We start from the raw sequence: 13,215 nt of genomic DNA, 5'->3' as shown, positions 1-13,215 counted from the left end.
TCTTTACATGAAAGATATGGGGACACAGTGGTTGTGAAATTTTTAACATTTAAAAAATTACAACTCCATGTCACATTCAATTTCCAAACAAAAATGTAAACCATTTAGCAAAAGAAAAAAGTATATTTCAAGGAAAATGATACACTAGGACAGAATTTAAAGCTAGATTTAAGAAACAACTACTTTTGTTTGGATTTATGTAATAAAGGGATGATCTGTTGTTGTAAAAGGATTAAATGAAGTAATTAAAGCACTTTGCATTCAGTAGATAGTTGGTAGAGAAAAGATAGCAATATATGCGTATACTTACCTTCTGGCTTAACATCTAATACACACACACACATATACAAGCATACCCGGCTTTAAGAAAAATTGAATGTATAAGGTAAATATGGGACTTGGATTACAAGGGGAATTATTGCAGGAATTAAAAAAAAACCACTTAGGCATTTATGGAAATGTAATTTATAGTCAGCTTTTTATAACACATCTATTTAAGTAAGCGAGATACATTTACATAATGCTTCTTGGAGGAAATTGTAGACAGATTCATTCTTTTTGAACCCTGGTCTGGGAATCCCCTTTTTTCATCCATTCAGAAATTACACTGAAAGCTCATACCTCAAGGGTCTGTCAAGAGTCAAATGGATCAGGAGTGCTTAAGACAGAATCCCCAGCTTTAAGTTTTCATCTAATCCAAGGTTCAGCAAATGTTTTTTGTAAGGGCCAGATAGTAAATATTTTTAGTTTTATGGACCATGTTGTCTGTCTCAACTGTTTGTACTCTGCCATTATAGCACAAAGGCAGCTATATTCTGGTATTCTTACATAAACAAATGACTGTAAGTGTGTTCCAATAAAACATTATTTACAAAAGCAGGTAGCAGGCCACATTGGGCCTTTGGTTCAAAGTTTGACAATCCATGATCGGATATATTCTCCTTAAAAGACTTACATCTTAAATGTGCTTTCCTTTTTTTATGAGAAAGTGTAGAAGTGAGGAAAACATAAGTTTAATGTAAAATATTTTTGTTTTAAAATTTGCTTCGGTAAATTATAAGAGTTGAAATAAGTTTTTCTTCCTGTTAATCGTAAGTCATTGGTAAGCTCCTGGTATTTTGGCAAGATGTTTTATGTAAGTAACTCATGAAATGTATGAATTTGAAAGGAAAATTAAGCCTTTTTTTCCCCATAAAAATCATGTCCCATGCCTTTGTTATAATAGAGTCTTCCATGTGTGGTCATGGTATATATGTCCTGATAATGTACTTAGTGACTTATAGAAATAGCTTTTGTATGGATAATAAACTAATTATAGTATGTTCAGGTAGCTTTTATATTTGCTGCTATAACGATTTTTATACAGAACAGTGTAATTAAGGTAGTTGGTAGCTTGCTTGGATCCCTTGGTATGTATCTCATTAATGATGTTTGTAGCAGATGTTTATTCTAATGACTGGAGCTGAATGTTCAGACAGGAACAGTGAGGATAAGGTAATGAGATGCTAGACCAAAAAAGTCTTACATACTGAAAAGAATATTAAAGAGGTTTCAGATGTCTCTGGAATAATTTTCAGTGAACTACAAACAAAACCAAAATATGTTTTAAACTGTTTAGGAACAGAATGAGTAAATCAAATTATGATCAATTAAGTTATGTGTATACTACTTTAATTTAGATTTGTTCACTTAGCTGTTTTTCAGTTCCACTTGAGGGAAGAGGTTAGAGCAAATATAAATTTCTCTTTAGTTCTGTTTTTCTCTTGACTGCCAAGCAAATTGTTCATTATAATATGTAACATAAGAACTTTGAATATTGGTATTAATAAGAATTATCTCTTATTTACTAAGAAGTATTAATTATAGCCATAAAATTTTTGAACTGTTTTAGGAAAACTTAGAGTTTTGTGGAAGTGTCTAAGGGGCCAGAATCCAGAAAATAAGGTATTTGCTTCAGTCGTACAAGTAGATAGTGGCAAAATCAGCCATACAACTCTGGTCTTCTGTTCTGTAGCGTTTTTCTTTATTGGTCTGTATTCTAGTATTTGGGCTTTTAAAATTTGGTTTATCGTAGCTTTTTCTTATTATACAGATGACTAATCTTGGGGCTTACTACATGTTTAGCATCATACTTCTGGTGATAAGCAGAAACCCTTAGAATGTAGAACAGATTACATCACTTATAGACTCCAGCCCTGTTTTTTACAGTAGTTTCATTGGAACCTACTGGGAGGGAGCCAGGCCAGTTTTCTTGCAACTGGGAGGGATACAATAATGCTATGACTCCTGTGTTTCTCTTTGATCGTGGAGAAGGGAGACTTAACAAAGCGTGATTAGAGGTCAATCAGAAACACTGTTTAATGATCCGAAGCTATAGTTTATATCTGGTGGTAAATTGGTTAAAAAAGAAAGTGGCAGAACTCATTTTACTCCTTTAAGCCCAACTCTTACTTGGAGCCCCACTATATAAAATAAGTCAAAGTGGTACCACTTCTGTTGTTGCACATTTCCAGAGAGCATGTGGGGTTGCACATGGTGGTCTCTAATGTCATGATGGGACTTCTTAGGGCAACAAACACCACTAGGTGTGTGGGTCACATTACCATCATGATTATATTACCATATAGGATACTTTTATTAAAAAAATTTCAGAGATCCAAATTCATTAGGCCTTGCCTGGTTTGGAGAATATGCTTTGAGAAGCACCCTAGTTGCTTCTGATTTCTAGCCAGGTTTGGGAGCTACTGATCTTAGCACCTTGTGGAATACAGTGTAAAAATTAGTGATCTGAATCAGAGTAATGTTTAGCCAGCCATTGAGTTGAGGATATGGCTGAGAATTTGATCATTAATTGATTAAAGATCATGCATATAAAATGTTTAGTACAATGTTCAGTAGACGTTAGTTATTGTTGTCATAGCTAAAGACTCCTTGGAAAACTATTTTTACATGGGAACCAACATTTCGTTTCCTAGAGTCTACTCACAATTCTCTTAGGGTGTGGTGTAGTTACTGTACAAGAAGAAAACTAGGTATTGGTCAAAAAAAGTCTAATATCTTAAAACCCAACTTTTAAAATAGATACCAGCTGGTCACATCCTTAGGATTTACTAATGGATAAGAAGATCCTTTAAATATTAGCTTCTTTGGTTAAATGCTAAATATGATAGTTATTCCTAATTAATAGAGATATTGTGTCTGAAGTGGTACTTAAAAATCAAGTGAATTCAATACCTGTTACCAAATCTAGCTGAGAACTCTTATAGCTAAACAGATACAGGTAAAACCTAAGTTGCAAACATAGGTGCAGCCCCAAGGTAGAATTTGCAGTTGCCCATATTCCAGGGGTAGCAAACATCTGGAACTTTGAAATATTAAAGAAAAAAAAATCCTTTTTTTGGTTAATATTTCTAAATATATATTTTATTTTATTTTATTATTTTTTTAAGATTTTATTTATTTATTTGACACAGACACAGCGAGAGAGGAATACAAGCAGGGGGAATGGGAGAGGGAGAAGCAGGCTTCCTGCTTCAGGCTTCCTGGTCAATAGATATTTATTGAACATTTGCTATATGCCAAAATTAGAACTAAACTGTATGATTATTTTTATATAATTTTTTTATCTTAACATGAGCATTTTCCATTTTTAAAGTATACTTTTAAAAATATTGCTTAATTACTGTCAAGATAAAATTATTTGCTTCCTGTTGAGGCATTTAGACCGTTTTGTTTTTTTGTTAGAAATAACTGTAATGATCTCCTTATACCCATCTTTGTGTAGGCTATGATAAATATAGTACTTCAATACTTAAAGTACTTAGGTACTTAGATAAAGAGTATAGAAACTTCAGAAGTTGATATACTTTGCTAAAGGCTGTGTGGTACACCCCAAATGCCATTGCCTAAAAGAGCCCATTTCACTGCATCTTCAGCAGTTTTGGGTAGTTTCATAAATAATGATGTAGCCAAGTTGATAATGAAAAATAAAATTTTGTTATTGCTTTAATTAGCATTTTTTTAAAAAGTTAGTGTGGTTGCTGGAATTTATTATGTATTTTGGCTATAGTAACATTTTTTTAGCAATAATTTTTTTTAACAGTTAACACTTGTTGAGTTCTTATGTATACTAGACATTGTTCTGAGTACTTTACACAGAGTATCTATCTCATTTAATGCACACACTCTGTGACGTGTAGATACTGTTATTATCCTGGTTTTATGAATTAGGAAAATGAGGCACATAAAGGTAAGTAAGTATTCCAAATCTATATTATTATTTAAGTAACAGGACTGGGATTTGGTGGTCAGGCTGCAGAGCCTAGGATCCTTACCACTATACTGTATTATAAACATATTTCTTTTTTTCTATATTGCCAGATGATGTATTCATTATTCTTTTTTCAATATCTCTTTGGTTATTTTTACTGTTTTATTCTTATAGGTGCATTTTTGTCTTAGTTCATACTTATTCTGATATTGTCTGCCTTATAAAACATTATATAGGGAGATTAAAAGTTCTTCTTGTGAGAACTTTTATCCCACTCCTTGGGATAATCAATGTTAAGAGTTGGATGTTTGGTTCCTGTAGACATTAGATACATTCATCTACTTGTCATCTACTTGTCTGCTACCTTCTTCTCTCACTGCCTGATCCTCCATAAATGGGATATGATAGTACTGTTCTATTGTAAGTAACCTATAGAAAAACTTTATCAATTTTCCTCATACTGTTTTGTGATGGTAATTGGAATAGCATTGCAACTTTCACTTAATGGGAAAATCAATATGTTTGCATAAATAATATTTTTTTGCTTTACTAGGTAACTATTAAGTGAGTATAGGCCTTATAAGGTGTCAGAGACAATACAATACACTGTAGGAAAACAAAATAGAATTCCTCCCTGAAGCAGCTTTAAGATACAAGAGTTGTCGTAAAACTGAATAGTACAAGACAGAATAAATAAGAGAGATACCAAAGCGCTACTAAGGAGCATTACTTGATATTCCGTATGAAATATGAGTGCTCATTGTGATTTTAGGAGTGTAATATTGGATGTCCTAGATGGTTTTGAAATTTTGATAGTGGAATAAATAAGAGATACAAACACGTTTGTTATTTAGTATTGAAGAATGCTACTGACCAGACTGAAGAACATTTGCCCCCTATCCCTATTGTAGCTCTGGAGCTGTCTGTTAGAGGAGATGTTAAATGGATTTCATACTTATTTTTTCACAATTCCATCATATTTTCAGGACTGGTTATTTGCTCAAGTGCTGTAGTCTGTTATGTGTGATTATAGAAATGGCAACTACTAGTTTGGGTATAAAAGGGAAAAAAAATCTCTTCCTCTTTGTGAATCAGTGAAAAATTGTTGAAAGAATTATAATTGATTTTTAAAGAATGTACATTATATACAAATGAAAATTGGAAGTAATCAGCCATGTCAGGAACAAATGCAAAATGAAACAAACCCTTGGAATATTTCTTTTGATCTTTTCTTTTTATGAAGACTGATTGCTTTATAAAAATCAAAATGATTTTCACATCTCTGTGTCCTTTTGATATATGGTGTTGCCCAAACCATTGTAAGTGGCTTTTAAATTTTATTCCAGATCAAGGCAAATCTGAGCAGTGGATGTGGCATTACTCTCTGATGGAGGACCACTTAAAAGGATACAGTATTTTACATATTTAGTTTTTGTGGCTATGAAGTTCTAAGAAGCATAAGCTGTTACGTTCATGATAACTAGTGCAAATGAATATATCATTTGATTTTATGCTTTGAAGTCTGGTAAAGATACTCTATATTCTCATTATGAATAGAGCTACTTAATCTAAAAGTAACTAATTAAAATAACTGAGAGGCTTCTTACCTATAGAACTGGTAGATTCATGAGATTTGTTTACAAGGATTGGAACTAATTACCTGATTTGTGCAATGAATAATAATTTTTCAGTATTCCATTATACTGAAAGCTTTTTAAATCCTCTTAATTAGGTCAAAATCAATGAATATGTCTGTACCTTACTAAACCTTTTCCATTATTAGTAGTTGTGACTTTTTCTGATTTGGACTTGATATTTCAGTAAAAATACCTCTTTTTGTCTTGTGATTCTAGTTTTGTAATAATGAAAACAAGCAGTATTTTTAAAACTTTTTTCCCATTATAAAAGTAATTTGTATTCATTATAGAAAATTTAGAAAATGAAGATAAGGAAAAGGACAAAAATGAAAAATCTGTAATCTCACCAGTTAGAGCTTACATTTTGGTGTGTATGCTTTTAGACCTTCCTCTCTTACATATATTATTTTGTTTAGTTAAATGAAAATATTCCACAGTATTTTTCAGTGTGTTTATGTGCCAAGTACCATTCTAGGTGCTGGAAATTTATTACAGTGGTTCCTGCTATAATGGAGCTTTTATTAGGTGAACTATGTTTTCAACATAAACTGTTTAGTATCTGCGATTTATAGTTTAGTAATCTATTTTTACTTAATCCATCCTAAATATTTTTCCATTTCATTAGACATTTTTCTCTTAGATGACTAAAAATAAAATTATTTCTTTATTAAGGTAATACTTGCTCATGGTTAAAAAAATAATACTGGAAAGCTTATAATGTAGAGGACTAGAACCCTTCCTCATTCTTTCCTTCTCTCCATCAGTCAGTCCCACTCACTAAAGGCAACCACTTTTAACCATTTCTTATTTTTACTTATCCTATGCTTATCCCTAGATCTCTGAATCAAATGATTATATCTCTGTTTATTAATCAAGTTTAGGTGAGTTCTTAGAGTGGTTATGGAAGATGTAGCTCAACCAAAATCTTTGTTCTTACCTAGTTATACTATTATTGTTAGTTCTTTATTGATCAAGGCTGTATTTCTAATCCTACCTTCACTGTTCTGATAACCCCTATTTAGTGTTTGTTGACTCTTCATATTGTAAGATGAGGACTTTAGAGTTCCCTTGTCTTCACCTACCCCTTTTATGTCAGCTCTAACTTTAATACTGTCAACTTCATTTACATTTACATGCTGTTTGGTAAACATAGTTAAAAAAATTTTTTTTAAAGATTTTATTTATTTGACAGAGCACGAGAGAGCACAACAGAGCACAAGCAGGAGGAGTGGGAGAGGGAGAAGCAGGCTCCCTGCTGAGCAGGGAACCCGATGCGATGCGGGGCTTGATCCCAGGACCCTGGGATCATGACCTGAGCTGAAGGCAGATGCTTAACCGACTGAGCCACCCAGGGGCCCCTTTAAAAATTTTTTCTTAAGTCTGTGGTTGAATTGAAATAGTGTAAATACTTAAAATGTTTTCACTGGAACTATTTAGATTATTGGGAAGGATTACTTCTGTGCAGTGTTTTTGGCACTTCTCCATCTATTTCTTGTTGACCAGAAATTTATTGAAATAGTTCATCTGCTGATTCTTTTCCCTTCTTCCCTTATCTTCATTGTTCTATGTTGCATTAGTTATCTTTTGCTACCTAACAAGTTACCTCAGAATTACCCTCAAAATTAGCAGCTTGAAACCAGAAACACTTATTATCTCCTAGATTTTGGGAGCAATTTAGTTGGGTGGTTCTAGCTCTTAGGAGGTTGCCTTCAAACTTTCCCAAGCCTGCTGTCATCTCAGGGCTCCACTTCTGAGCTCACTCATGTGGTTGATGGCAGGTCTCAGTTCTTCACTGGCTCTTGGCCTGAAGCCTCTGTTCCTTGCCCTTTGGGTCTGTCCATAGGCTGTGTGTGTGTGTGGGGGGGTGGGAACAACCCCTTTTTTCTCTCCTCTTAGATTCATTGTTTGGGGGCCTGTGAATTAAACTGACAAAAGACCTGAAAGAAAAAAACAAAGTTTATTCATATGCATATGAGAGTGCATGAAAGAAGTGGCTCTCTAAAAGACTAAAGTTAGGGGTTTATATACCTAACTTAATAGGGGAAAGGAGTGGGGAGGAAAGAGCGCTACGGGAAGAACAAAAGGGTTTCTTTGAGAAAGGCAAATAGGTTTTTAGGGGAACAAATGGTAAATAAGAAAGTTTATAATAATGTTTGTTTATGCTGGGTGAATGGTCTTTTCTGTCTTCTTCGTGGCTGTAAATCCCCCCACGCCCCCTCCACCAGAGGATTTAAGACAGTTTCATTCTCATTCTCATTTTCTTGTTCTTGAGAGTGAAGCTTCTCGGAAGAGGGAATTTATGGCAGCTTTACTCCCAGAAGTTTCTGCTTTTAGTCGGATAAGGGAAGCTCAGAGGAGGCTTCATTCTGCATCTGTTGAATCTCAAATGTCTTTAGCTTAAAATAATCATACTAACTCTGGGGTTCCAAGTGGGTCCCTACAGCTGCCTGAGTATCTTTACCACATGGCAGCCAGCTTCACCACAGAGCAAGTGATCTGAGAGAGAGTGGTTACTCCAAGATATCCAAGATGGAAGCAGTAGTCTTTTTATAGTCTAATCTCAAAAATGACATACAGTCACTTTTGCCATAGTCTGTTTGTTGGAAGTGAGATACAAATCTAGCCTTCACTGAAGGGGAGGAAAATTAAGTTCCACTTCTTGAAGGGGGTCGGGGAGAGTGTCAAAGAATTTGTGGACTTGTGGTCATATTTTTAAAATCACCAGATGGCTATGTATGTATGTAAAAAAATTTTTTGTTTTTGTTTTTTTGTTTTTGTTATTTTGATAGTGTCTTGGGAGGAAAAGGAGTCACACTGGATCTCTATATTCCATTTTATAAATGTAATTTATTTGACAAATCCTGTATGGTTAGAAATTTAGATTGTTTTGAAAATTTTGCCCTTATAATAGTACTGTGATAGTGTTATTCTAGATAACTTTTTTATGAGTAATTATTCATCTGATAGTTCATTAAAATTATTGCTATATTCTATTATATGCTCTAGAATACATTTATGGGAGTATACATATATCTTTTTAAAGTAAAAAACTTCTAGCATATTAAATGTTTCTGTAGCATTTTCTGCAGAGATATTTTAAGGACTGTGTTCTGAACTAGTATATATATATTTTTTTAAAGCTTTTATTTATTTATTTGACAGAGAGAGACACAGCGAGAGAGGGAACACAAGCAGGGGAAGTGGGAGAGGGAGAAGCAGGCTTCCTGCCGAGCAGGGGGCCTGATGCGGGGCTCGATCCCAGGACCCTGGGATCATGACCCGAGCTGAAGGCATATGCTTAACGACTGAGCCCCTGAACTAGTATATTTTAATGATTTATTAAACAGATTCATCCCTGAAAAAATTTTTTCCTGTCACTTGTGGTTTAGTTTTGGCATTTTATGACTTCACTAGATGGCAGCAGAGGACCACTTTTTAATTCAGCCTGCTTTTGTGAAGCAGTAGAAGTACCCAGTACATTGTAACATCAAATACATACCAAAATATTAGTTTGGGATTATTAAGAATTTAGTAAGGATTAGGACGTTCACATATACAAGAATATTGAAAGCATAGTAGTTTTGATGATGTTGACATATTCTTCTGTGCATTGCATCTATATTATATTTGTAGGTGACTGTGTAGTGTCATTTTGGAAGTATTTTTGTAAATAAGATTAAACCATATTAAAATCCCTGAAAGTATTTTGTCTGCTTCAGAAAACTGCAGTGTTTTTATGTAGGAATCCCAGAAAGTAAAAGAATGATGTGAAGATTTTCTTTTATTTCAGGTGGGTTTTTTGCTCTCAGTTGTCTGTGTTGGGAGCAAAGGAGTCTAATAGAAAAACTTATGCTGGAATACAACTCCTTTCTTAATTTTAGGTAATGAAATTTATGGTCCGAGGATAGAAAAGTCATTTGACTTGTGTGTGGTATATGAAGAATAGTGCTTTTGACATTTGTGCTCTAATTATATTTTAGGGAAGAAATTTCTATGACCATATGTTTTTTTCCTTTAAAAATCATATATAGTATTTTTAGTTTCTTGGGGAACTATATTCAGTTTTTGCGTGTTTCTGGTAATTTGGTTTCCAAAAGTTTGCATTAGTATCTGTGAACTAGTTAAAGAAATTGAAAATGAGTAATGCTGACAGCTCTTTTTAAAATTGTGAAGTCTGATTTGAAGATTTTATAGGCAACCCATCCTAGTACATCACGTCTCTGGCTCTCAGCCCAGCTCTAATGTTGCTGCTGTTGCTGGTATTTTTGCTGGCAGGTGAGCTTTCTTGGACAAATTTTATTTTAGCAACATTTTGGAATTTAGAAAATTTAATTTTGAAAATACTTTTGCATGGGCAGAGAACCAAATTTTGTCTCCTCATGAATTATTTAGAATGGCATTTAAGCCTTTTATGTCTTATATTAGCCTAATGATATAAACTTGTGGCTAGAGGTACAGAGTACAGTAAATAACAATAACAAATAAAATTGCTGCTTAAATTATAACTTCAGGCAACTGCACAGTGAGTCTACTCTGTGATCTGGCCTTGGTAGTTGCCTTAATATTGTGAGTCTTTATTATATTTATTTTTGTAGACTTAGTATTTAGCTTCTTGTATTTAGTATTTGGCTGTTGAGATTGGTGCATCTAGAATATCTCCTGGTACTTTTATGTGAACATGAACAGAGATTAGTGGAAGCCAGTTAATTTCTAATAGTGTGATCCATTAAGCATTATTTACTAATAAATGAAGAAATTAAAAATAATTTAGAACAACTGGTGCACTTAGATATAATTTTACTTATTACATTTTCTTTATGTGCATGTCTTTCTTAAAAATACCTTAGTTGTGCTATTAGCCCATTTATAAATTTAAAGTAAATACTTGAGGATCTTTATGGTAAAGTATAATATGTGTGTTGAAAGTAAAAGCATTATAGATTACGTCTTTCTCTTTTGCTAAAATAAATAACAAAATACTCATTGTTCTAGTAGAAATAATATGAAAATAAAAAGATGTTGCTTGCTTTAAAGACAGTTCCTAATTTTTGACATATTTTAAATGGTAGCTGTTCTGACCAAATACTTGGAGCTACCAAATAAAATATTTAAATGTGTGGTTACTTTCAGTGACAAAATTTTGAGAGGAAAATTAGTTTGTACATATTTAAAAAAAGAAAATTTAAGACCTGGTCATGGGGTGCCTGGCTGGCTCAGTCACTAGAGCTTATGCCTCTTGAGCTCGGGGTTGTGAGTTTGAGCCTCACATTGGGTACAAAGATTACTTAAAAATAACATCTTTTTAAAAAAATATTTTATTTATTTATTTATCTATTTATTTATTTATTTGAGAGAGAGAGCGAGAGAGCACAAGCAGGGAGAGCAGCAGAGGGAGAGGGAGAAGGAGAAGCAGGCTCCCCACTGAGCAGGGAGCCCATTTAAAAAAAAAAAGACCTGGTTCATGCCCTTAAATGGGTCAAACTCTAATTGCTCTATTAACATGGGAATGCATGAGAGCACAATATGAAATATAATTGTATGTAAATGACATGACATAGGAACGTAGGAGTTCTTAAGAGGAGGATGACTACTGAAGGTTGAGTAATATGGGCAAAAGGAGGGAAACAGCCTGAGCTGGACAGTGCTGTCTAATAATTGGTGATAAATCTAGAATCTGTGTAACTTCTGGTCACTGGGCAGGTAGGTGCTTAGACCAAAGGAAGAGAATTGTTACTACTGGTACCTGGGTTAAACCTTTTCTTTATATTTTTAAACATGTCAGAGTTTTAATGATTGCTAAGTCTTGAATCTCTGATTTAAATTTTGCCTTAATGTCAACTCCTACTTCTTGAATTATTTTTAGGAATTTGTAAGGTAGGGGAGCCTTTATCTCCTGTATCTCAGTCTTCTTGAAGTTTAAGGCCACCTGGAATTGCTGAGTCCGTTGGTTAGCCCAGTGGCCTTTGAGGGACTTAAAAGAGCTGTGTTTGAAATAGAGTGGCAAGAATGTTTTCCACAGTGATTTAGAATACAGGGAAATGAACATTTGCTGTGGAAGGGAAAGCAGACTAAACTTTGATGAGTGGAAGAATAAAAGAAAGGGGGTGATGTCACAGCTGACCTTACCAAGATATCTCCAAGGGGTTATCCTGCAGGGGGCACTGGAAGACCCTATTGTAATTTTCCCCCAGTCATCCCCCCAACATTTTATTTCCTATTTTCAGTTATTATTCAAGGGCTGTTAGGTGAACTTTTTTGGGACTCAGTAAAAGCTTTTACTAAAAGTAGATTATATTAGCATTCATTTAGTTAGTCTAGACAATAGTTAGTTTCAAAAGTTGCATAATATAAAATGTGAAAACTAGAGGACTGTGATTGGGACTAACTTGTGATCTTGCATAGTCTTCTTTTTCTTCTCTTTCATACTCTTGTCTCTTTTACTTGAGTTAACATTAAAATAAGAATATTTCTATAGCTAAGAAGAGAGCAAAAATCTATTTGAATGTAACTTTTGGACAGGTGCTTTTGTGAAAGCTCCTTTTCTCCATGTTTTAAAAAATTTTTAATCTTTTTGTTTGATTTTATCTGTTTGGCTTTTCTTTTTTTTTTTTAAATTCAATTGGCCAACATATAATACATCATTAGTTTTTGATATAATGTTCAATGATTGATTAGTTGTGTATAACACCCAGCGCTCATCATATCACGTGCCCTCCTTAATGCCCATCACCCAGTTACCCCATCCCTGAACCACCTCCCTTTCCGCAACCCTCAATTTGTTTCCCAGAGTCGAGAGTCTCTCATGGTTTGTCTCCCTCTCTGATTTCTTGCCATTCAGTTTTCCCTCCCTGTCCCTATGATCCTCTGCCCTATTCCTTATATTCCACATATAAGTGAAATCATATGATAATTGTCTTTCTCTGCTTGACTTACTTCACTTAGCATAATACCCTCCAGTTCCATCCATGTTGATGCAAATGGTAGGTATTCATCCTTTCTGATGGCTGAGTAATATTCCATTGTTTATATGAACCACATCTTCTTTATCCATTCATCTGTTGAAGGACATCTTGGCTCCTTCCACAGTTTGACAGTTGTGCACATTGCTGCTATGAACATTGGGGTGCATGTGCCCCTTCTTTTCACTACATCTGTATCTTTGGGGTAAATACCCAGTAGTGCAATTGCTGGTCATAGGGTAGCTCTATTTTTAACTTCTTGAGGAACCTCCACACTGTTTTCCAGAGTGGCTGTACCAGCTTGCATTCTCACCAACAGTGTAAGAAGGTTCCCCTTTCTCCACATCCT

At 34.2% G+C, this 13,215-nt stretch overlaps 1 protein-coding gene across 1 annotated transcript in view; it reads left to right on the top strand.

The window, feature by feature from the left end:
• The window catches only part of RNGTT (RNA guanylyltransferase and 5'-phosphatase), a 282,512-nt gene that overhangs the window by 55,925 nt on the left and 213,372 nt on the right, over window positions 1–13,215 (top strand). Inside the window, 1 exon segment of the mRNA XM_081829361.1 lies at window positions 9,698–9,788. Coding sequence (XP_081685487.1) covers window positions 9,698–9,788 — 91 coding nt within the window.

The sequence above is a fragment of the Leptonychotes weddellii genome, chromosome 8, assembly GCF_054177405.1.
Source record: "Leptonychotes weddellii isolate Sample4059 chromosome 8, ASM5417740v2, whole genome shotgun sequence".
Classification (NCBI taxonomy): Eukaryota; Metazoa; Chordata; class Mammalia; order Carnivora; family Phocidae; genus Leptonychotes; species Leptonychotes weddellii.
The sequence above is the reverse complement of the archived record's forward strand: the minus strand, read 5'-3'. Positions and strand labels throughout refer to the sequence as shown.